Raw genomic sequence first — 23,835 nt, 5'->3', positions numbered from 1 at the left:
AAAGGGTTGCAGTCTCGCGATATCACAGTGCAATTATCTCAGTGGAAATGAGCTTTTGAGCTTTGCATAGATGCCTAAAACCGCGTATGCAATACTAAGAAAGCTCTATGTATGTATGAAAGAGGTCGCGGACGGGAAAAGCTCGTATTTATACGTTCAGACGAGATAAAACGATGTCTTAGGGGCACCTGAAGCATTTACGGCATACCCAACGCCACTCTTTTTAAAAGAGAGATAGAAAGAGAGAGAGAGAGAGAGAGGGAGAGAGAGAAAGAGAGAAAGAGAAAGAGAGAAAAAGAGAAAGAGAAAGAGAGAGAGAGAGAGAGATAAATAGATAGATAGAGAGAGAGAGAGAGAGAGGGACAGAGAAACTCAAACGGGCAACTCGACATTTTAAAATTCACGAGAAACTTGTTCGCTGGTGAAATTGCAGTAAATACATTATGAAAAATCTCTGTTTTCTTACGTTAAAGAGAAAGAGAGAGAAAGAGAGAGAAAGAGAGAGAGAGAGAAAGAGAGAGAGAGAGAGAGGGAGAGAGAGCGTTTTCCATCATCAAGAATTATTTTCTTCTTTTTCTTCATACGTAGAAAGGCAAAATAATAATATTACCAGAGCGATATCTTTCAAGAGAGAGAGAGAGAGAGAGAGAGGTTGAGAGAAAGAAAAATGAAAACAATTATTAATTACAAATTCACAAGTACGACATTCATAGTAATAAGATCCCTGTAATGTTAGCTAAACTATGTCCGTGGTTGGTCGAATTCTCTTGGAAATTCGCAATGAGTTTGGTTTCTTTGAAATTAAGAGGTCAGCTGGATGTCAGTTACGATGACGAACGATGTGTATAAGTGCCTATTTCGAGAAGTCTGTTTTTTCTTTCTCTCTTTTTCTTTTTTTTTTTTTCTTCTTCTTCTATCCTCCTTTTACTCGTTTTTTCTTTTCCTTTTTTTTTTTTTTTTTTTTTTTACAAATTCCGTAAAGCGAATGGTCGAGGAGAAAAAAAAGGGAAGAAACGAATACGCAAGGTAACGGGATACGAACGGACGACTCTTAAAGCTAAAGAGAGAGTGAGTGAGTGAATGAGTGAATGAGAGAGAGAGAGAGAGAGAGAGAAGAAGAGGGAGTCGAGGAGGTAGGGATGGAAAGGTGCAAGAGGTGGGGTTCGCTAAGCTGAATAATTCAAGCTCTCATTAGGGCGACAAAAGCACCCTGATGGATAGCTGCTTGGCTTCGTTGGCCGTAGTCTGTATGAGCTCACACACTGTATGTAGGCAGGTTATGTTTCGCTAGCACATAAGCGTTTATGTGTTACAGGAGAGGACCCTATTACCTATTGCATTCGCTTCAAAATATTATATAAGCCAGAGGTTGCAAACATATCAGAAAAGGATCTACAAGCAACGATTTGGTGATGTCGATAATCGTTTCAACAATTTATTACTCGATTACGAGCGAATTTTTTGTTCTTCTTTCCTTCTTTCTTTTCCTTTTTCGTTTTTTTGTTTTTAATTTATTTTCTTTTTTTTGTTTTTTTCTTTTTTGTTGACTCATATTCATTCAATGTCTCGATTTGATCTATTCAATAATAATCAAATAATTGATATCAATCTATCATTTTCAATATCAATTCGATTATCGTGTCAATGAAACATATTAGAAAAAACTCGCCGATTCTACGCAAATTCATATTATTATCTTAGATTGAATTTTTGAGTATCAAATCAAAGAAAATTTAACGGAACGTTCGAGAGGGGGTTTATATGATTAAACAGATAATAACGTATTTAAACGTAACTAAGTAAACGGACGAGTATTTCGTTATCGATCATACCGATTCGTTATTCAACGCGCAAGTGGTATTATAAACTCGATCATACTCAGGCACTCAGGTTTTATTTCAGCAATCACGAGGCGAACACTTGCCAGACTGCATCGAAATCAAGCACGTCGAAATGATGAATATTTTAAGTAACGCGATAGCTAAGAGAAAAAGTGAAAGAGAGAGAAAGAGAGAAAGAGGAGAGGAAGAGGGAGAGAATGAAAGATAGAAAGAGAAAGAGAGAGGGAGAGAGAGAGAGAGAGAGAGAACATCGCGATATCATTCCGCTCTCGCTATTACGTTCTTTTATTTGCACAATTCCAGAGTCGGAGTCGCAGACGGCAAAGTCCTTAAGCACGATAAATATCGTCTTCTTTCCTCGTCGTAGTAAACCCTCCTCCTCCTCCTCCTTCTTCTCCTCTTCTTCCTCCTCCTCGTTTCTTTTTTCTTCCTCTTCTTTCTCTTTTCATCCCACTTGAGCAGCCGTCCTCCCCCTACCCCCTGTCCTTTTTTGTTTTATTTCGGATGTTCTTTCATTTCTTAAAAGGTTCCCGGTGATAATTAGCACAATGCGCGGCCACATTAATTATTAGCCGTGCTAATTACCCGAGGATAAATCGCTTGGTAAGGGGTAGACGAAAGAGGAGGAGAGTTGGAGCGTAAGAGGGTAGGACGCTGGAGAGGACGTAAAGGGAGGGGGTATGGTGGGCGGAGAGGCCCATTACCGTTATTGCTGCAACAAACCGTCCAACAACAGCGATAAATACGACCGAGAGGCTGGCGTTACAAATGTCTCTCTGAGTTATGATTATTTAGCGCCGTTCGCCGGAGTCGGCACCGTTTCGTTGGTGGCCTGCAACAAACCACCTACCCTTCATCCCTCCTCTGCCTCCCAACCCTCCTCTCTTGCTTTTCTATTCGAGTTTATACATATATACATACATACATACATATCTGTAATATGCCACGTCGTCGACGAGTAGTATTATCTTTAATGTGCTTTTCTTCTTTCTTTCTTTCTAATTTGACGATAATATTTTATGATATCCTTTAAGATTTCTTTTTTTTCTTTTCTGTCTCTTTCTCTCTCTCTCTCTCTCTCTTTCTTTCTTCTCTCTCTCTATCTCTCTCTTTTCAATTCGTTCTGTTTTGATCATCCATCTAAAAGGATTGATTTTTTAGAATAAATCGTATTAATCAACTCGATAATTCGACGTTATTTTCGAGATTATATTTTTTTAGTTGAATTTAGTCGTATATCAATCGAAGGATCCCGTTTTTACGTGACGTCGAAGATCTTTACTCTTTTAAATTCTTCCATCATAATAAATCCATAACAATAAACTAGCAAGTTTATGTATTACGAATGTAACATTAACGTTAAATTAAGATTTCGGAATATGAAATGAATTATTTTTATTTTTCGGAGTTATATTATTTACAATTCAAATATGACTCGGTATTACAATGAAACAGCTCGGTCACGTTTTCTTTTTAATACAAAGTAACGAGAATGATATTGTAATAAATGCTACGAGATTAGAATTTCGTATTCTCTCTCTCTCTCTCTCTCTCCCTCTCTCTCTCTCTCTCACCCTCTCTTTTTCTCTCTCTTTTTTCGAAAAAAAAAGGAGAAGTCATCGTTGATGGAGGAAAACATTTTTAATTGATTTTTCTTTTTTTTTTTTTTTATTTTGTTTAAGTGAATTTCTCACCTCGATAAATTCCTTTCGTTAATCGTACTGATGAATCTTTTTTATGAAGTCAACATTTTCATCGGTTTTACATAATATGTTTATTCGTGAATTTATTAGCACATTCTACATCTATAATTGATTTAATCATCAAATTGTAAAGAGCACTAACAAATTTCAACTCATATCATCTGTAGATCATATAAATTAGTGTTCTCTCTCTCTCTCTCTCTCTTCCTTTTTCTCTTTCTCTCTCTAACATTACGATATTTTTATTGTATTTCTATAGAAAAAACATAAAAAGTAAATGAATATTTAATATCTATATAATTTTATATTTAGAATAGTACATCAAGTTTAATCAAATTAATGTTGGACATAAGTGTTTCGCTATATGATGCAAATCGAGCAGAAAGGATATAAGTGAGGTATACATTAAGGTAAGTATATGTTACCAGCATGTTTACTAATTGGATCACTAAAGTAGTACAAGTAAATTACTCTTCTGAAGTCTCACATTTGAATAGTATACATCAACTACTCAAAAATGAATAAAATAATAGCAATACAATTTTATATGTAAGGTTTTAACGAATCTATTGACAATTTTTGGATAAATTATATTCATTGGACTTCCTTAATTGATTCTATGCAAATTAATGTAAATACTTTGTTATCCGGTTTATAATTATTATTAACGAATATTTAAATATCATAATTAAAAAGTTCAAATAAAATTATAATCCTTCTTTTAGAAAACATTAAAAAAAATATCAGACATTGTGATTATGACATAATTATTTAATTAAATCCTTTTACTCTTTTTCCATTAAACGTAATATTACATTATTCTTAGTAAATTCTGATTTAATTTCAATTTTTTATGACATTTTTATGTATACATGTGTATGCATATGTATACCATAAAAGCAATTATTTTGAGAGTAACAACCGATTAGTAAAAAAGGAATCTATTGTTATCGACTGAAGTTTACCGATTAAGAATACACGAGGATCTACTTTAACCGACTGAATTTCATTTGAGAAAATACGGCTTTACTATTACGATCAAACCAATTTTTATCGACTAAGATTTTGTCAAGCAAGATATGATACTACTACTCACCGATCGGTATAATAAGGATCTACTAAACCGATTGAGCTTTTACTAAAATAGCTCTACTCTTCTATTAAATTTGGTATTAAATTTTGTAGTGACGAAAATTATTTTTATGTTTATAATTTGGATCGGAAAATAAAACGAAAATATAAATATCACACTAATCGAATATTAAAATATTAATTTGTTATGTAATTTCTTTGCACATTTAAATAATTATATTTATTTGTATGTAAATATATGTAATAAATGTTTTTTTTTTATCTTTGCATAAAATTTGTATATTTGAAAGAATTTCTTCAATTGAATTCGCCTCTTCTGCAGATATAATTATATTCACAAGATTCCTTTTAAAATAAAAATAAAATATATATTTTCACCATAGGTACTCGTGAGTACCATAAGAGACATAAAAAGGATAGCATGTAAATCAATCTTACTTTCGACAGAGTCATACCTCATAGATAATTATTTTTCTTATAAGAAATAAATTCGTTCATTCAATAAGAGATATTGAATTTAAGGAAAGATTTATCGCATATTACATTTCGTTTAAATCTAAGTATTTATTTTATATCTAGTCTAATATTTTAGAATTTATAGCTGAATATATAATATATTTACATTTCAGATGGATTTTCATTTCGTCATTAAAATCAAATAATTGATAATATTAATTTTCGATAAATTATTTAAAAAATTATTATTATTATTATCATTTAATAAGTCAGTTCGATTTATGTGAGCATCCATATCTTATACATTATAAATTTTTTATTAAGTAAATTAAGATTTAATTTACTTAAAAATTTAAATTAAGATTTTTTGAAAAAAAGAAAAAAAAGTTGTAATTTAAATGATTAAAGATTCAGAATATATTATACGAATATTATTAAACGTCGCGAATATTCTAAAATATTTTTGAGCTGATAATATTAATATCATATATAAAGCTAAATGAAAATATTCATACTTAAAATACATCATTATACGTTTTGCAATTATGAAACTGCGAGTTAACATGCAAAATTTTTTTACACACAATTATCTCTTTTTTTTCTCGAGAGTTACTCATTTAACGTTCCTAAGATCACACGATATAATATAATGAGATTAATGAAACCAATCTATAAAAATTTCTCCTATTGAGAAATAATTAAACGAGGAAATATTATAAATGATATCCAATTATATTTTTCCATTTTGTTATTATATATTGTTATACAAATAATCCTTAATATTCAAAATGCATTATCACACATTGAAACAATTAAAAAGACGATTTGATTCATGCAATTTTAAACACATAAGCGCTATGCGCTTATATTACAATACTTATAAATACTTATAAAAGTAAATTAATTTATTTGTAAAATTTCTTCTGTAATATGATCCTGTTAAAACTCTAACTATATAGATATATTTTAATAAAATATTTTTGTTTTCCCTAACTTCTTCTCAGATTTGATTATCAATATAATTATATTCGTTAATAAAGTGCTTTTATTATATATATGTATATATATATATATATATATATATATATATATATAACTTCTTCTCAGATTTGATTATCAATATAATTATATTCGTTAATAAAGTGCTTTTATTATATATATGTATATATATATATATATATATATATATATATATATATATGTATAATATATATGTGTGTACGTATAAATATATATATACGTAGAAATACTTGACTTTTCATTGGAAAATAATGATTAGAGGAAAAAAGATTTGATACATCTCATAATGTTCAATGTATCAAGTATCAATCGGGAGATAACAATTGATAAAAACGTTGAAAAATATTGACATCTATTTCCACTTTAATAACCAGAAACATTTTATCGTAATTTTTAATAATGAGCTATAATATCTTCTAACGTCATTGGAGAAATAGAAAAAGGTTATCGTGAAATAAACAAATAGAAAATACCAGATTGTTTCGTAATTGAAATTCTATAACTTTGAACTCTATATCTTCTGGGAAAATTCTATCGGGAATGCTCTGAATCTAGTCCATGAAATAAGTCCATCGTGGGGACACGATTAAAAGTTCGATTAAAAACGTAATAAAAAAAATCGGACTTCGACAATCGAGCTACATTTTTAATTCGACTATCGGATTTGCTAGTTAATCGAAGACAAGAAAAGTTCCAAGCTTCGTATAACAAAAAATAAAAAAAAAATTAGATAAAAACTACGTTTATTTTTTATATTTTTTCTTTTTCCCCTTTTTATTTTTTTATTTGTTCTTCTTCATGACATTAACAACATTGAAATCGATATCTGTTTTATATCTTTTTGTTAAGTACGAAATTGTTTTACAAAAAGGAAATGTTTTTCCCTTTTTTTTTTTTTATTTTCTTTCAGTTCAAAAGATTAATCTATTAATCTTTTATCGTTAATAAGTACATTGTATTTGTCTATGAATAATAAATTTTACCATTCAATTATCATTAACTAGTTCCAATTGGTGATTTCATTGCTAGTTTCAATCAATAATATAAGTAATTATTAAATCATATTGAAATAAGTATTAATTTTTAGAGAATTATATAATCCCAGCCGGTTCAATCTGTAACGTAAACATCTATAGCTTACATAGAAATCCAAATATTTGGAAAAATCCTGATGTTTTCGATGCGGATAGATTTTTAGTAGAAAATACAAAAGGACGTAATCCTTATTCCTTCATTCCATTCAGTGCAGGACCAAGAAACTGCATCGGTAAGGCTTGCATTTAGTAATCGAAATTAGATCAAAATAAATGTATTATTCTTCTTTTTGTAGGGCAGAAATTCGCAATGCTTGAACTCAAACTTATGGTAGCTTACATATTGCACAATTTCTATTTGGAACCTGTTGATGAACTGGACGAAGTTAAAATGATAGGAGATACTATATTATGCTCATCAAAACCAATTCGTGTCGAATTTATACCTATAAAATAATAGTACATCATCTTTATCGGAATTGCATGCATCATTTCGATGGTGTGATTTATAAGGCGAAATCATCATATATATAATGTTGGAATACGAAACATAATTACATCTTTTTTCTGCTTATTTTTAATCTCTGTATTTAATTTCTCTTTTTTTCTCTTCTCTCATTCCTTATTTTGTTCAATTCTTTCATAGCTGACACAGTGATGTAACATTACTTCTTCAAAGTATTAATTAATCCGAATAATATTGTTTGCTAGATTGCATTTTTTTTTCGTCATGCCTCAATGAAAATAAATGAAATTCATCGTCTCGGAAATCTGTCTCCTTCATTTTCTTTTTTTTTCTTTTTTTATCGGTGAATCAATCCAATTCTCTTATCGCTGCACCAATTTAATTTGGTTTTAATGAATTTATGATTATTATAACAAGATAATCATAGCGATTATATATGTAATATAGAATATTTTTTATAAATGAATATTTTGTTCTTAACAAAATATGGAATCCATATCGTAAATAGATAGTAAATGAAACATAATGAGATAGTGTGCGTCGTTTCAATAAAAAGTTAAAATGTGTGAACTGTTATATAAACGAAGCTATTATAATATAATGCTACCATAATCACATCATTCCTTTTTCTTTCTTTTATTCTATGTATATCTCCTTAATCATTTCTCAACCTCATTCTTTTCATTCCTTTTATCGTTGGTCTAACGTTGTTGAGATATTTCAATCAATTATTTTTGATTGATTTACTCTTTTTGCCTTCGTGATATCCTATTTTCCTTGGTGATATCCTCTTTTTGCCTTCATGATATCTTCTTTTTGCCTTCGATGCCTCGAAGAAAAACAAAGAAAAACTCAACGACTCAGAATACTTATCCTTTGTTTTTTCTCTTTACATTTCTCATTCTGTAACAAATGCTGCAAATTCCCTTACCGTTGCATCTATAATGTCAAGCTTATCGAACTCTAACGATTATAGAACGCTCGATGATATTTTTCGATTTGATGCGCGGGTAAAGAAAGATATAGAAATAAAATTTAAGTGTAAGAACGTACGTGTAATTCCGATTATTTGGAATTCAATATGGAGAAGAATAAATAGTTTGATCGTGATAAAACGTACCTGTAGATTCTTTTGTTATCTCTTATATTTGTGTTAAATCAAATATTTTTCTATTGTTAGACGCTTCCTATAATTTGTATAATTCTGTCTTTAAGAAGAAATATAAATTTAGAAATGGAACCACATATTAGTGCCCATTCCTCTATAAATAATACTTGTTCTGTCTTATTGTATGTAAAAATAAAAAGAAGCTATACTGTTGAGAAACTACATTAATTTTGAAAAACAGCAAACTATAGGAAAAAAAAGGAACGTATAAGTATAAGACAGTATAAAAATGCCTTTTGTAATGACAGTTTTATATTTTATTTTATAATCGTGCACAAAAACGATTTATTTTATCAGTCGTTAAGATAATTTAATCGTTTATGATTATCTACAATATATACTCCTAATTAATTTTGTATATTTGAAAATTCAATTAGATAAGAAAAAATTTTACGCTGGTTTTTTTATCAAATATAAAAATACAACCAATTATAACCTAAAGATAAAATTAATTTAACCAATTTAGTTTCTTGTTGTTAAAAATACAAATAATAAAGAGAAATACTTGAGGCATAGAAAATATTTAGTGATGTAATAAAAAAAGATGAATAATATAGTAAGCCTCTCTCTATCCCAATCATTCTCTTTTTCTCTCTCTCTCCCTCCTTCATTCTCACTCTCCATCCCACTCGCTCTCTCTCTCTCTCTCTCTCTCTCTCTCTTTCCCGATATCTCCCCCTATGTCTCTTCCTGTTATGATTTCTTTGTTCAATTAAATTATTAAAACATCAATTCTTGAATTATGATCAACATAAAAACACACATTATATTCTTACCGGAAAAAATTCAACTTCTATATATATTCTACTTTAAAAGTTATTTTCGAACATTGTTCTTAACTGAGACTGAAGAAATCGTAAGAAAGTAATTGACGTTACACGAGATATTATTATTTTGTTCCTCTATGATTAAATATCATAAAAGAATAAAATTATATAATACAATGTTACTAGGAAAACGAATGCGTAGAATAAAATTATCGTGCTCTCTTTGAAATTCTCATTCATCGTTCAGATGATCAAGCAATCGAGACACTTATAAATTCAGAATCTTGAAAATTCTATTACGGGAACTATAAGAAGTTACCAACAATGTAAGTGTTGTTTAATTATTTTTCCCATTTTAAAGGAAATAATAATAGATAAACATTATCGCAAGTAATTCTTAATATTGTTCTTGTGTTCGTGAATCATTCATACAGCTGAAACGGATACGTAAAAGATACTAATCATTGATCATTATTCAAGTCAAATTAAATTTTTATTAAATAATTGGATAATTTAAAGATTTTTATTCGCAAAATTGTACGATCAGATTAAACTACTAACTACACCAATATATTCTACATTTTATGTCAACGTTTTTCGTTTGCGTTGTACGATAATTTTTAAATTTGTATACATTAAAAAATTGAGTATTTAAGACGTTTGAAAAAGTAGAAATTTCTTGGTTTAACTGTTCATGAAAATGGGAAATACACTATCAAAATTCATTTAGAATCGCAAATAAAGAAATAAAAATTATACATCAGCTATCAAATGTGAAATTAAATTTATATTTGTCATGTAAGAGGTTCGTATCTTAATTAGTCGAGGCACGTCAGCCTTATTTCCACTTATGCATTACTTCATCACCTTACATGCGTTCTATTTTTGTACTTGATAATTAAACCTATAGCAGATATAAAAATTCTATATACGTTTACAACTTTTATCGGTATATATAAACTACGTATTCTATATACTACACGAAACGAATATTACAATATTTCTCGTTACAGTATCTGCCAACTAACTTCTTTGCATATCCAGTTATTACTATAATAATATCATTATACGCATAATATATTTGAAGAAGTCTATTTAGAAATTTCAAGAAAGTCTATTTAAGAAATTTTATTTTCTTCCACAGAATTGATAAGATGTTCCTCCTTGTCATATCAGGGTTTCTTACACTCCTATTTGTGTTGCATTACTTTACACGATATGGCAGAATAGGAAATATTTCTAATCGAATTGCTGGACCGAAAGCATTTCCCATAATAGGAAATTTATATCATCTTCAAATTGACAATGGTAAACTTCAGCGGAAATAATTTTATTTAAACAATTTTATCTGTTAAGTTTCAATTCCTCGATGAAATTTTACTCAATATAAACATTTAATTAATATTTCAGAACAATTACTAGAAAAACTTTGGAAAATTAATAAGGAATTTTCTCCAATTAACAGATTGTGGTCATTATTCTTTTCATTAATAACTATAATTCATCCGGAAGATGTCGAGGTAAATAATTTTAAGACAATAACAGAGTTAATTTAAACTTTTCTCTTTCCTTTCGTTATTTCGTTGACAAATAACGTTTAAATTGTAAAGGAATGAAAATCAAAATATGTATATCTCGATCATAGATACTTTTGAAGAGTACGCAACATCTAGAAAAAACTATACCTTACAAATTTTTACAACCTTGGCTTTCCACTGGATTAATAACTGGAGCAGGTAACAGTATGAACAAACATAAACTTAATATATTTGATAATACTTAACAACAAATGTTCCACTAAACAGGAGAAAAGTGGCAAAACCGACGAAAAATTTTAACGCCAACCTTTCACTTTAACATCCTTAAACATTTTGTTGTTAGTTTTAACGAAGAGGCACAGTATCTCGTAACATTACTGAAAGAAGAAGGAAAAGGAGGATCAATTATCAAAGATTTACAGGAATTTTTACCTGTACATACTTTAAACGCGATATGCGGTTAGTTAAATTAAATATAATTACTCATTGATTTTTATAAAAGAAAAATTATTTACAAAAGTTAATTTGTAGAAACGGCTATGGGAACCTCCTTAAGAGGAACGGGCGAATTTGAAACTAAATATCACCATGCCGTTCATGATTTCGGCAGAATAGCGGCCTATAGGTAAGTATTAATTCTTATATTAGAAATAAATTCAATTGCCAATTAAATGGAACTAAATTTTCAAAAATATGTATTATTCATTAGAGTAGCAAGACCTTGGTACCATTCCGATACAATATTTGCATTATCGCAACGTGGTAGACAACAAAAGGAATTGTTGAAAACGCTTCACGGTTTTTCGAAAAAGGTAAGTTCTTCATTTAAATAAGCAAATACAATTAATCCGAATATTGCGAAATTGTATCGATTTATTAAAATATTACTCTTATTTTAGATAATAGCAGAAAGGATACTATTTCACGAACAAACTAAGGGGAAATATTTACAAAATGTTGAAGAAATGGATGAGAATCAGATTTTTTCCGAAGAAACCGACGAAAAAAATAAAAGTAATCGAATAGATTAATAATAAAGAATCATATTCTCGGTAGAAATATTAATCGAATAATTTCATGACAGATCCAATATTCAAGAAAAGACTGGCTATGCTAGATCTACTTATAGCCGCTTCACTGAATGATAATCAAATAGATGAAGAAGGAATACGAGAAGAAGTCGACACTTTTATGTTCGCGGTAGGTTGTAATATTTATTCCTTACGATTATTAACAAAAAATAAAAATAATTTAGAACAAATATCTCCGTAGGGTCACGATACTACGGCAATGGCGTTATGTTTTGCTCTGCTTCTTTTTGCAAAACACAAAGATGTTCAGGTGATATTTTCTTTCCAAGTATTTAACAAACTTCGATCGAAAGAGTCGCGTTATGCATCTATAGTAAATAATAAATTATTTATTGATTTATAGGAACGTATAAGAAATGAAGTGAATACGGTTATGCAACAAAGTGATTGTAAACTAACTATTCAAATGCTTCGAGAATTTTCGTATTTAGAAAGATGTCTCAAAGAATCATTACGTTTATATCCAAGCGTTCATTTTATAGCTCGTTATATATCTCAAGATCTGCAGCTGAGTATGCGATAAACTTATATTTCACATAATTTAACGATTTATCATTAACATCATATTCATATAAGCAATTATCAAATCATATTAAAATAAGTATTAATTTTTAGAGAATTTTTTAATCCCAGCCGGTTCAATCTGTAACGTAAACATCTATAGCTTACATAGAAATCCAAATATTTGGAAAAATCCTGATGTTTTCGATGCGGATAGATTTTTAGCAGAAAATACAAAAGGACGTAATCCTTATTCCTTCATTCCATTCAGTGCAGGACCAAGAAACTGCATCGGTAAGGCTTGCATTTAGTAATCGAAATTAGATCAAAATAAATGTATCATTCTTCTTTTTGTAGGGCAGAAATTCGCAATGCTTGAACTCAAACTTATGGTAGCTTACATATTGCACAACTTCTATTTGGAACCTGTTGATGAACTGGACGAAGTTAAAATGATAGGAGATACTATATTATGCTCATCAAAACCAATTCGTGTCGAATTTATACCTATAAAATAATAGTACATCATCTTTATCGGAATTGCATGCATCATTTCGATGGTGTGATTTATAAGGCGAAATCATCATATATATAATGTTGGAATACGAAATATAATTACATCTTTTTTCTGCTTATTTTTAATCTCTGTATTTAATTTCTCTTTTTTTTCTCTTCTCTCATTCCTTATTTTATTCAATTCTTTCATAGCTGACACAGTGATTTTCTCAATTCTTTCATTCCATTTATCGTAGGAGATACAATGATTTAACATTGTTGAAATATTCCAATCAATCATTTTTGATCGATTTTCTCATTTTGCCTTCGTGATATCTCAAAGAAAAACATGAAAAACTCGACGACACACAAACCCTATCCCTTGTTTTTTTCCTTTACATTTCTCTTTCTGTTACAAATGTCGTAAAACCTTTTATCGCTGCATCCATAATGTAACGGATGTAAAATAATCGGACCGTAACTACTATAGAATGCTCGATGACATTTTTCTATCGATCGGTGAATAAAGAAGGATATAAAAATAAAATTAAAGTGTAAGAACGTACATGTAATTGCGAGTATTTGGAATTCATTATTGAAAAGAATAAATTGTCTAATCGTGATTAAACGAACCTGTAGATATCATTGTTATCTCTTGTATTTGTGTTAGATCAAATCTTTTTTGTATTTTTTGACACTTCCTATATTTTGTATAATTTTTTCTTTAAGAAATAATATAAATAATGCATGTACTATCTCCTTGAGTGTATAAATGAAAGAATATCCTACTGTTGTGAAACTTTTATAATCGATATAGATATAATACTAAATAACAATTTAATTATCCTAATATTTATTAACTTTATTTTTAATCCAAATGTCTCATGATTTTTGAACATTTACGAATTTGTACTAACATACCTATCTATAAATTTATGTAACAAAATTATATAGAAATTGTATATGCGTATTCCGAAGAGCTAAAATATTCGACGAATGAAATTTTATTTTTCGATAATTATTTAGGCTTCAACTATTCACTGATCAAACCTGTTTTACAAAACTTGTATTATATCTGCGTCAAGGATTCTTCAATATTAAAGAAATTTCACATTACGAGCGATCAATGAAAGTATTGTCCATTTATTCTTCTCCATTTTTTAGTTATTCATTTTGTTGACGCTTATGTGCTTCTTTCAATTGTTCGCAGTACCTTCTACGAAGGGTCATTTATCACTATTAGAATTATCTTCCCTTTGTAACTCGTTAGATACTCGCAAAAAAAATGTATAGATAAAAAACACGTAGCTACATATGTCCGACCTTAAGCACTGTTAGGCGAATTTCTAGTTTTCGATATTGTGCCTAGTCGGGCAATAAATAAATAGTGAAAATTGTCTTCTAGGCGGTAAGAGGCAAAGATTGTCTGACGTATAGCCTTGAAATATCTATTGACACTCTAGTCTACATTATCACTAGAACAAATGGGGACACATAGAATGTTCAAACGTTCAAATGAATTATTCCGACTCACTGCAAATCTAAGGGCATTTATTCCTTCCCTTTCCATACTCAGAAAATACTTCAACTCCACGAGTTAGCCCATTTCGTAAACACTGTTCTAGAAGTCCGACGAGTTCTAGAATAATCATTATGGCTAGTGTCTCATAACACCATACTCATTTTCTATTAACTTCGCTTCTTGACAAAGACACTCATAAAAAATGGTGTGATGGTCTCTAATTGAATGCCTCTCATCTGTCGAGGAGCAATTCTTCAAATTCTTACATGAAAGAGGAAACTCACTCTTACAGTCGCACTCAAGCTCACAACCCTCTAATACGCGAAAACATGCCGCTATTGCTTGTGACGCGTATGCAGATTAAAATACTACTCACATTCGTTTTCTTTGGTTGAAAAGAATTATTGTCGGGTTCCTCTACTTCTCAAAATTTAGTTAGTTGAGACTCCTATGAACTTAGCGCCATATTGTAATCGATCCGTTGTTTTGGTGCCATGGTGCGCATTGCACCTGCCACTATCCAGTCAATCTTGATTTTTTGTAATACGGCCAAAGTATCGAGAACCGATATTTGTGCATGGAGAAATCGAAATTAGGTAAAAATAAATGTATTTTTCTTCTTTCTGTAGGTTAGAAATTCGCAATGGTTGAATTCAAATTTATGGTAGCTTACATATTGCACAACATCTATTTGGAACCTGTGGATGAGCTAGATGACGTTAAAATAATAGATCTTATATTACTTTCATCGAAACAACTTCCAATCAAATTTATATCTATAAAATAATTGTACGTCATTTTTACCGAGATTGCATGTATCATTTCGATGGTGTGATCTATAAGGCGAAATTATCATATATATAATATTGGAATACAAAACATAATCATATTTTTTTTCCGCTTATTTTTAATCTTTCTATGTATTTTCTCTTTTTTTCCTCTTCTCTCATTCCTTATTTTGTTCAATTCATTCATAGCTGAAACAGTGATGTAACATTCTTCAAAGTATTAATTAATCGAAATAGTAGTGTTTGCTAGATTTCATTTTTTTTTCGTCATGCCTCAATGAAAATAAAAGAAATTCATCGTCTCGGAAATCTGTCTCCTTCAATTTCTTTTTTTTTCTTTTTTTATCGGTGAGTCAATCCAATTCTCTTATCGCTGCACCAATTTAATTTGGTTTTAATGAATTTATGATTATTATAACAAGATAATCATAGCGATTATATATGTAATATAGAATATTTTTTATAAATGAATATTTTTTCTTAACAAAATATGGAATCCATATCGTAAATAGATAGTAAATGAAACATAATGAAATAGTGTGCGTCATTTCAATAAAAAGATAAAATGTGTGAACTGTTATATAAACGAAGCTATTATAATATATTATTAGCAAAATTACATCTTTTCCTTTTCCTTTTTTTTAATCTGCCTATATATTCTTATTCTTTTCTAAAACTCCTTGCTTTCAATCCACTTATCTTATGAGATACATCAGTTTAACATTGTCAAGGTGATCCAATCATTCATTTTTGCTTGATTTACCCTTTTTGCTTTCGTGATATCTCGAAGAAAAACAGAGAATACCTTGATGTCTCTGAAACATTGCTCCTTGTTTTTTTCCTTTATACTTCTCTTTCTGTTACAAATGGCGCAAAATCTCTTATCGTTGCATCCATAATGTAAGGGATATAAAATAATCGGACTGTAACGACTATAGAATGCTCGATGACCTTTCTCGATCGATTCGTTAATAAAGAAGAATGTAAAAATTAAATTTAAGTGTAAGAACGTAGGTGTAATTCCGAATATTTGGAATTCAATATCGAGAAGAATAACTCGTCTGATCGTGATTAAACGAACCTGTAGATACTTTTGTTATCTCATATATTTGTGTTAAATCAAATATTTTTGTATTGCTTGACGCTTCCTATAATTTGTATAATTCTATCTTTAAGAAGAAATATAAATCTAGAAATGGGACAGCATATTACTGTCCATTCCCCTATGAATAATACATGTTCTGTCTTACTATTAGTAAAAATAAAAGAAAGTTGTGCTGTTGAGAAAATAACAATATTCATTTTGAAAAACAACAGACTGGACAAAAATATAAGAAAAGAACGTATAAATATAAGACAGTATAAAAGTCACATTTGTAATGATAGTTTTATATTTCATTTTATAATCGGATACAGATACAATTTATTTTATCAGGCGTTACGATAATTTAATCGTTCATGCTTGTCTATAATGTATAACTCTAATTAAGCTTCTATCGTTATTTTTCTGTTTGAAAATTCAATTGGATAAGATAAAGTGTTACGCTGATTTTTTATCAAATATGAAAATACAACTAATTACGAACCAAAGATAAAATTAATTTAACCGATTTAGTTTCTTGTAGTTAAAAATACAAGTAATGAAGAGAAATACTTAAAAGATGAATAATATAGTAAGCCTCTCTCTTTCCCAATCATTCTTTTTTTCTCTCTCTCTCCCTCCTTCATGCTCACTCTCCTTCCCACTCGCTCTCTCTCTCTTTCTCTCTCTCTCTCTCTCTCTCTCTTTCTCTCTATCACCCCCTATGTCTCTTCCTGTTATGATTTCTTTGTTCAATTAAATTATTAAAATATCAATTCTTGAATTATGATTAACATAAAAACACATATTATATTCTTACCGGAAAAAATTCAACTTCTATATATATTCTACATTAAAAGTTATTTTCGAACATTGATCTTAACCGAGACTGAAGAAATCGTAAGAAAGTAATTGACGTTACACAAGATATAATTATTTTGTTCTTCTATAATTAACTATCATATTAAGATAAAATTATATTACACAGTGTTATAAGGAACAAGGATCTGTAGAGTAAAAGTAACGTGCTCTCTTAGAATTTCTCATTCATCGTTCAGACGGTCAAGCGAACGAGTCACTAATAAATTCAGTGTCTTGAAAATTCTGTTACGGGAGCTATAAGAAGTTACCAACCATGTAAGTGTTGTTTAATTATTTTTCCCTTTTTAAAGGAAATAATAATAGATAAACATTATCGCAAGTAATTCTTAATATTGTTCTTGTGTTCGTGAATCATTCATACAGCTGAAACGGATACGTAAAAGATACTAATCATTGATCATTACTCAAGTCAAATTAAATTTTTATTAAATAATTGGATAATTTAAAGATTTTTATTCGCAAAATTGTACGATCAGATTAAACTACTAACTACACCAATATATTCTACATTTTATGTCAACGTTTTTCGTTTGCGTTGTACGATGATTTTTAATTTTGTATACATTAAAAAATTGAATATTTAAGACGTTTGAAAAAGTAGAAATTTCTTGGTTTAACTGTTCATGAAAATGGGAAATACACTATCAAAATTCATTTAGAATCGCAAATAAAGAAATAAAAATTATACATCAGCTATCAAATGTGAAATTAAATTTATATTTGTCATGTAAGAGGTTCGTATCTTAATTAGTCGAGGCACGTCAGCCTTATTGCCACATATGCGTTACTTCATCACCTTACATGTGTTCTATTTTTGTACTCGTTAAGTAAACCTATAGCAGATAAAAAAATTCTATATACGTTTACAACTTTTATCGGTATATATAAACTACGTATTCTATATACTACACGAAACGAATATTACAATATTTCTCGTTACAGTATCTGCCAACTAACTTCTTTGCATATCCAGTTATTACTATAATAATATCATTATACGCATAATATATTTGAAGAAGTCTATTTAGAAATTTCAAGAAAGTCTATTTAAGAAATTTTATTTTCTTCCACAGAATTGATAAGATGTTCCTCCTTGTCATATCAGGGTTTCTTACACTCCTATTTGTGTTGCATTACTTTACACGATATGGCAGAATAGGAAATATTTCTAATCGAATTGCTGGACCGAAAGCATTTCCCATAATAGGAAATTTATATCATCTTCAAATTGACAATGGTAAACTTCAGCGGAAATAATTTTATTTAAACAATTTTATCTGTTAAGTTTCAATTCCTCGATGAAATTTTTACTCAATATAAACATTTGGTCAATATTTCAGAACAATTACTAGAAAAACTTTGGAAAATTAATAAGGAATTTTCTCCAATTAACAGATTGTGGTCATTATTCTTTTCATTAATAACTATAATTCATCCGGAAGATGTCGAGGTAAATAATTTTAAGACAATAACAGAGTTAATTTAAACTTTTCTCTTTCCTTTCGTTATTTCGTTGACAAATAACGTTTAAATTGTAAAGGAATGAAAATCAAAATATGTATATCTCGATCATAGATACTTTTGAAGAGTACGCAACATCTAGAAAAAACTATACCTTACAAATTTTTACAACCTTGGCTTTCCACTGGATTAATAACTGGAGCAGGTAACAGTATGAACAAACATAAACTTAATATATTTGATAATACTTAATAACAAATGTTCCACTAAACAGGAGAAAAGTGGCAAAACCGACGAAAAATTTTAACGCCAACCTTTCACTTTAACATCCTTAAACATTTTGTTGTCAGTTTTAACGAAGAGGCACAGTATCTCGTAACATTACTGAAAGAAGAAGGAAAAGGAGGATCAATTATCAAAGATTTACAGGAATTTTTACCTGTACATACTTTAAACGCGATATGCGGTTAGTTAAATTAAATATAATTACTTATTGATTTTTATAAAAGAAAAATTATTTACAAAATCTAATTTGTAGAAACGGCTATGGGAACCTCCTTAAGAGGAACGGGCGAATTTGAAACTAAATATCGCCATGCCGTTCATGATTTCGGCAAAATAGCGGTCTATAGGTAAGTATTAATTCTTATATTAGAAATAAATTCAATTGCCAATTAAATAGAATTAAATCTACAAAAATATGTATTATTCATTAGAGTAGCAAGACCTTGGTACCATTCCGATACAATATTTGCATTATCGCAACGTGGTAGACAACAAAAGGAATTGTTGAAAACGCTTCACGGTTTTTCGAAAAAGGTAAGTTTTTCATTTAAATGAATAAATACAATTAATCCGAATTGTGCGAAATTATATCGATTTCTTAAAATATTACTCTTATTTTAGATAATAGCAGAAAGGATACTATTTCACGAACAAACTAAGGGGAAATATTTACAAAATGTTGAAGAAATGGATGAGAATCAGATTTTTTCCGAAGAAACCGACGAAAAAAATAAAAGTAATCGAATAGATTAATAATAAAGAATCATATTCTCGGTAGAAATATTAATCGAATAATTTCATGACAGATCCAATATTCAAGAAAAGACTGGCTATGCTAGATCTACTTATAGCCGCTTCACTGAATGATAATCAAATAGATGAAGAAGGAATACGAGAAGAAGTCGACACTTTTATGTTCGCGGTAGGTTGTAATATTAATTCCTTACGATTATTAACAAAAAATAAAAATAATTTAGAACAAATATCTCCGTAGGGTCACGATACTACGGCAATGGCGTTATGTTTTGCTCTGCTTCTTTTTGCAAAACACAAAGATGTTCAGGTGATATTTTCTTTCCAAGTATTTAACAAACTTCGATCGAAAGAGTCGCGTTATGCATCTATAGTAAATAATAAATTATTTATTGATTTATAGGAACGTATAAGAAATGAAGTGAATACGGTTATGCAACAAAGTGATTGTAAACTAACTATTCAAATGCTTCGAGAATTTTCGTATTTAGAAAGATGTCTCAAAGAATCATTACGTTTATATCCAAGCGTTCATTTTATAGCTCGTTATATATCTCAAGATCTGCAGCTGAGTATGCGATAAACTTATATTTCACATAATTTAACGATTTATCATTAACATCATATTCATATAAGCAATTATCAAATCATATTAAAATAAGTATTAATTTTTAGAGAATTTTTTAATCCCAGCCGGTTCAATCTGTAACGTAAACATCTATAGCTTACATAGAAATCCAAATATTTGGAAAAATCCTGATGTTTTCGATGCGGATAGATTTTTAGCAAAAAATACAAAAGGACGTAATCCTTATTCCTTCATTCCATTCAGTGCAGGACCAAGAAACTGCATCGGTAAGGCTTGCATTTAGTAATCGAAATTAGATCAAAATAAATGTATTATTCTTCTTTTTGTAGGGCAGAAATTCGCAATGCTTGAACTCAAACTTATGGTAGCTTACATATTGCACAACTTCTATTTGGAACCTGTTGATGAACTGGACGAAGTTAAAATGATAGGAGATACTATATTATGCTCATCAAAACCAATTCGTGTCGAATTTATACCTATAAAATAATAGTACATCATCTTTATCGGAATTGCATGCATCATTTCGATGGTGTGATTTATAAGGCGAAATCATCATATATATAATGTTGGAATACGAAACATAATTACATCTTTTTTCTGCTTATTTTTAATCTCTGTATTTAATTTCTCTTTTTTTTCTCTTCTCTCATTCCTTATTTTGTTCAATTCTTTCATAGCTGACACAGTGATGTAACATTACTTCTTCAATGTATTATTTAATCCGAATAATATTGTTTGCTAGATTTCATTTTTCCTTCGTCATGCCTCAATGAATATAAAAAGAATTATTCGTCTCGGAAACATGTCTCCTTTATTTTCTTTTTTATTTCTTTTTTCTTTCAGTCTATTCAATTTTCTTATCACTGCTCTAATTATTTAATTTGGTTTTAATGAATTTATGATTACCATAACAAGATAATCATAGAAATTATATATGTAATATAGAATATTTTTTATAAATGAATATTTTGCCCTTAACAAAATATGAAACCCATATCAGAAGTATATTGTACATAAAATATCATGGGATAGTGTGAGTCGTTTTGATAAAATGTTAAAATGTCTGTACTAGAGATATAAACACGAAGTTATTATAATATAATATTAGTATAATCACATCTTTTCCTTTTTTTTTTTCTATGTATATATCCTTACCCTTTTCTCAATTCTTTCATTCCATTTATCGTAGGAGATACAATGATTTAACATTGTTGAAATATTCCAATCAATCATTTTTGTTCGATTTTCTCATTTTGCCTTCGCGATATCTCAAAGAAAAACATGAAAAACTCGACGACACAAACCCTATCCCTTGTTTTTTTCCTTTACATTTCTCTTTCTGTTGCAAATGTCGTACAAACTTTTATCGCTGCATCCATAATGTAATGAATGTAAAATAATCGGTCCGTAACTACTAAATAATCGAGAATGCTCGATGTCATTTTTCGACCGAACGGTGAATAAAGAAGCATGTAAAAATAAAATTAAAGTGTAAGAACGTACATGTAATTGCGATTATTTGGAATTCATTATTGAAAAGAATAAATTGTCTGATCGTGATTAAACGAACCTGTAGATATCATTGTTATCTCTTGTATTTGTGTTAGATCAAATCTTTTTTGTATTTTTTGATACTTCCTATATTTTGTATAATTTTTTCTTTAAGAAATAATATGAATAATGCATGTACTATCTCCTTGAGTATATAAATGAAAGAATATCCTACTGTTGTGAAACTTTTATTACCGACATAGATATAATACTAAATAATGAATTAATTTATCTAATATTTATTAACTTCATTTTTAATCCAAATGTCTCACGATTTTATAACATTTAAGAATTTGTACTAACATACCTATCTATAAATTTATGTAACTAAATTATATAGAAACGGTATATACGTATTCCGAAGAGCTAAAATATTCGACGAATGAAATTTTATTTTTCGAAAATTATTTAGGCTTCAACTATTCACTGATCAAACCTGTTTTACAAAACTTGTATTATATCTGCGTCAAGGATTCTTCAATATTAAAGAAATTTCACATTACGAGCGATCAATGAAAGTATTGTCCATTTATTCCTTTCCATTTTATAGTTATTCATTGTGTTAACACTTACATGCTTCCCTCAATTGTTCCCAATACTTTCTCTGAAAGGTCATTTATTACTATAAGAAATATCTTCTCATTGTAACTCGTTAGATACTCGCTATAAAAACGTATAGATAAAAAACACGTAGCCACATATGTCCGACCTTAAGCACTTTTAGTCGAATTTCTAGTTTTTGATAATATGTCTTGTCGGGCAATAAATAAATAGTGAAAGTTGTCTTCTAGGCGTTACGAGTCAAAGATTGTCTGGCGACTAGCCTTGAAATTGACACTCTCAAGTCTACACGATTACTAGAACAAAAGGGTGCACATGGAATGCTCAAAAATTCCAATGAACTATTCTGACTCACCAACGACCTATGGGCATCTACTACTTTCCTTCACATACTCAGATCATACTTCAACTCCACCCTTCTTATTCAGTAACTTAGTTTTACTATAGCCTTCGCGTATAATTCTAAAAATGCCAAAATGTCAATCAAGTTACATCTTTCAGACTGATGACATCTAGATTTCCGAATTTTATTAAACATTGTTGACACTCTTTTAAAAATAGCCAGCACAACTAACTACACATCATTACACAAAACACATAAACATTTATGTAATACTTATTTCCACAGATACACTGCGATAGCTTCAATTCGCGCAATATTTATTATCGCGCATCTACCACGCGCGGAATCCTTTAAAAGAACGCGCGTTCTCCCATTAATTTGTGGGAACGCGGTGAACGATATTTTGTTGAAGGTATCATAGCCTGATTCTACCGCCCTTATTCATGCGACCAGTAGGTCTACAGCTCTGACGACAATGATGAGAGGAGGAAATTCTTCGTGCAAATGGATTAACAGCGCTGATTCAGTTCGAGACGCGTATCGAGAAACGCTCTCTTAGTTACGACCTTATTTCACAACATAATTTTGAACCTTCGAGCCGAATCTTGGCGACATTGATCTTGTGTACAGTCTAAAGAGAAAGTAAATTACCGCGTAAGAAAAGCAGCCACCCCACAAAGTGACTTCGCTCAATGATAACTTCGCTCAATCTTTGGTTCAGTCATTCAACATGACTTCTTTTGAATACTAATGCAGTTCCGCGTGCACGCGAACATAATGAATATCATCGCTGATTCGAAACGTCTATCAGTAAACGCTCTCATAGTTACGCCCTCACTATGCA

General features: G+C 29.7%; 3 protein-coding genes across 3 annotated transcripts; all 3 read left to right on the top strand.

The window, feature by feature from the left end:
• The first annotated feature begins 3,973 nt into the window (after window positions 1–3,973).
• LOC124951160 (cytochrome P450 4C1-like) lies at window positions 3,974–7,671 on the top strand. The gene is made up of 3 exons (XM_047498991.1): window positions 3,974–4,040; window positions 7,200–7,379; window positions 7,443–7,671. The coding sequence occupies exons 1-3, from the start codon at window positions 3,974–3,976 to the stop codon at window positions 7,601–7,603; spliced, it is 408 nt and encodes a 135-aa protein (XP_047354947.1). The 3' UTR covers window positions 7,604–7,671.
• A 2,057-nt stretch (window positions 7,672–9,728) lies between these two features.
• On the top strand, window positions 9,729–14,190 carry LOC124951323 (cytochrome P450 4C1-like). The gene is made up of 13 exons (XM_047499564.1): window positions 9,729–9,873; window positions 10,692–10,855; window positions 10,958–11,067; window positions 11,193–11,283; window positions 11,353–11,544; window positions 11,617–11,710; window positions 11,795–11,897; window positions 11,985–12,099; window positions 12,170–12,285; window positions 12,358–12,426; window positions 12,520–12,688; window positions 12,792–12,971; window positions 13,035–14,190. The coding sequence occupies exons 2-13, from the start codon at window positions 10,702–10,704 to the stop codon at window positions 13,193–13,195; spliced, it is 1,554 nt and encodes a 517-aa protein (XP_047355520.1). The 5' UTR covers window positions 9,729–9,873; window positions 10,692–10,701; the 3' UTR covers window positions 13,196–14,190.
• A 3,354-nt stretch (window positions 14,191–17,544) lies between these two features.
• LOC124951324 (cytochrome P450 4C1-like) lies at window positions 17,545–21,279 on the top strand. The gene is made up of 13 exons (XM_047499565.1): window positions 17,545–17,700; window positions 18,519–18,682; window positions 18,786–18,895; window positions 19,021–19,111; window positions 19,181–19,372; window positions 19,445–19,538; window positions 19,623–19,725; window positions 19,813–19,927; window positions 19,998–20,113; window positions 20,186–20,254; window positions 20,348–20,516; window positions 20,620–20,799; window positions 20,863–21,279. The coding sequence occupies exons 2-13, from the start codon at window positions 18,529–18,531 to the stop codon at window positions 21,021–21,023; spliced, it is 1,554 nt and encodes a 517-aa protein (XP_047355521.1). The 5' UTR covers window positions 17,545–17,700; window positions 18,519–18,528; the 3' UTR covers window positions 21,024–21,279.
• Window positions 21,280–23,835: the final 2,556 nt, after the last annotated feature.

Source organism: Vespa velutina, chromosome 8 (genome assembly GCF_912470025.1).
Source record: "Vespa velutina chromosome 8, iVesVel2.1, whole genome shotgun sequence".
Classification (NCBI taxonomy): Eukaryota; Metazoa; Arthropoda; class Insecta; order Hymenoptera; family Vespidae; genus Vespa; species Vespa velutina.
This window is presented reverse-complemented; position numbering and strand designations above follow the sequence as displayed.

Excerpts from the sequence above, each read along its gene's own strand:
- LOC124951160 (XM_047498991.1), top strand. The coding sequence starts at position 3,974 with ATGTTTACTAATTGGATCACTAAAGTAGTACAAGTAAATTACTCTTCT. Across the intron at positions 4,041-7,199 it reads TGAAGTCTCACATTTGAATA|AGAATTATATAATCCCAGCC; the intron begins GTATACATCAAC and ends ATTAATTTTTAG. Across the intron at positions 7,380-7,442 it reads AGGACCAAGAAACTGCATCG|GGCAGAAATTCGCAATGCTT; the intron begins GTAAGGCTTGCA and ends TTCTTTTTGTAG.
- LOC124951323 (XM_047499564.1), top strand. The coding sequence starts at position 10,702 with ATGTTCCTCCTTGTCATATCAGGGTTTCTTACACTCCTATTTGTGTTG. Across the intron at positions 12,100-12,169 it reads AACCGACGAAAAAAATAAAA|ATCCAATATTCAAGAAAAGA; the intron begins GTAATCGAATAG and ends ATTTCATGACAG. Across the intron at positions 12,286-12,357 it reads TCGACACTTTTATGTTCGCG|GGTCACGATACTACGGCAAT; the intron begins GTAGGTTGTAAT and ends ATATCTCCGTAG.
- LOC124951324 (XM_047499565.1), top strand. The coding sequence starts at position 18,529 with ATGTTCCTCCTTGTCATATCAGGGTTTCTTACACTCCTATTTGTGTTG. Across the intron at positions 19,373-19,444 it reads TACTTTAAACGCGATATGCG|AAACGGCTATGGGAACCTCC; the intron begins GTTAGTTAAATT and ends TCTAATTTGTAG. Across the intron at positions 19,539-19,622 it reads GGCAAAATAGCGGTCTATAG|AGTAGCAAGACCTTGGTACC; the intron begins GTAAGTATTAAT and ends ATTATTCATTAG.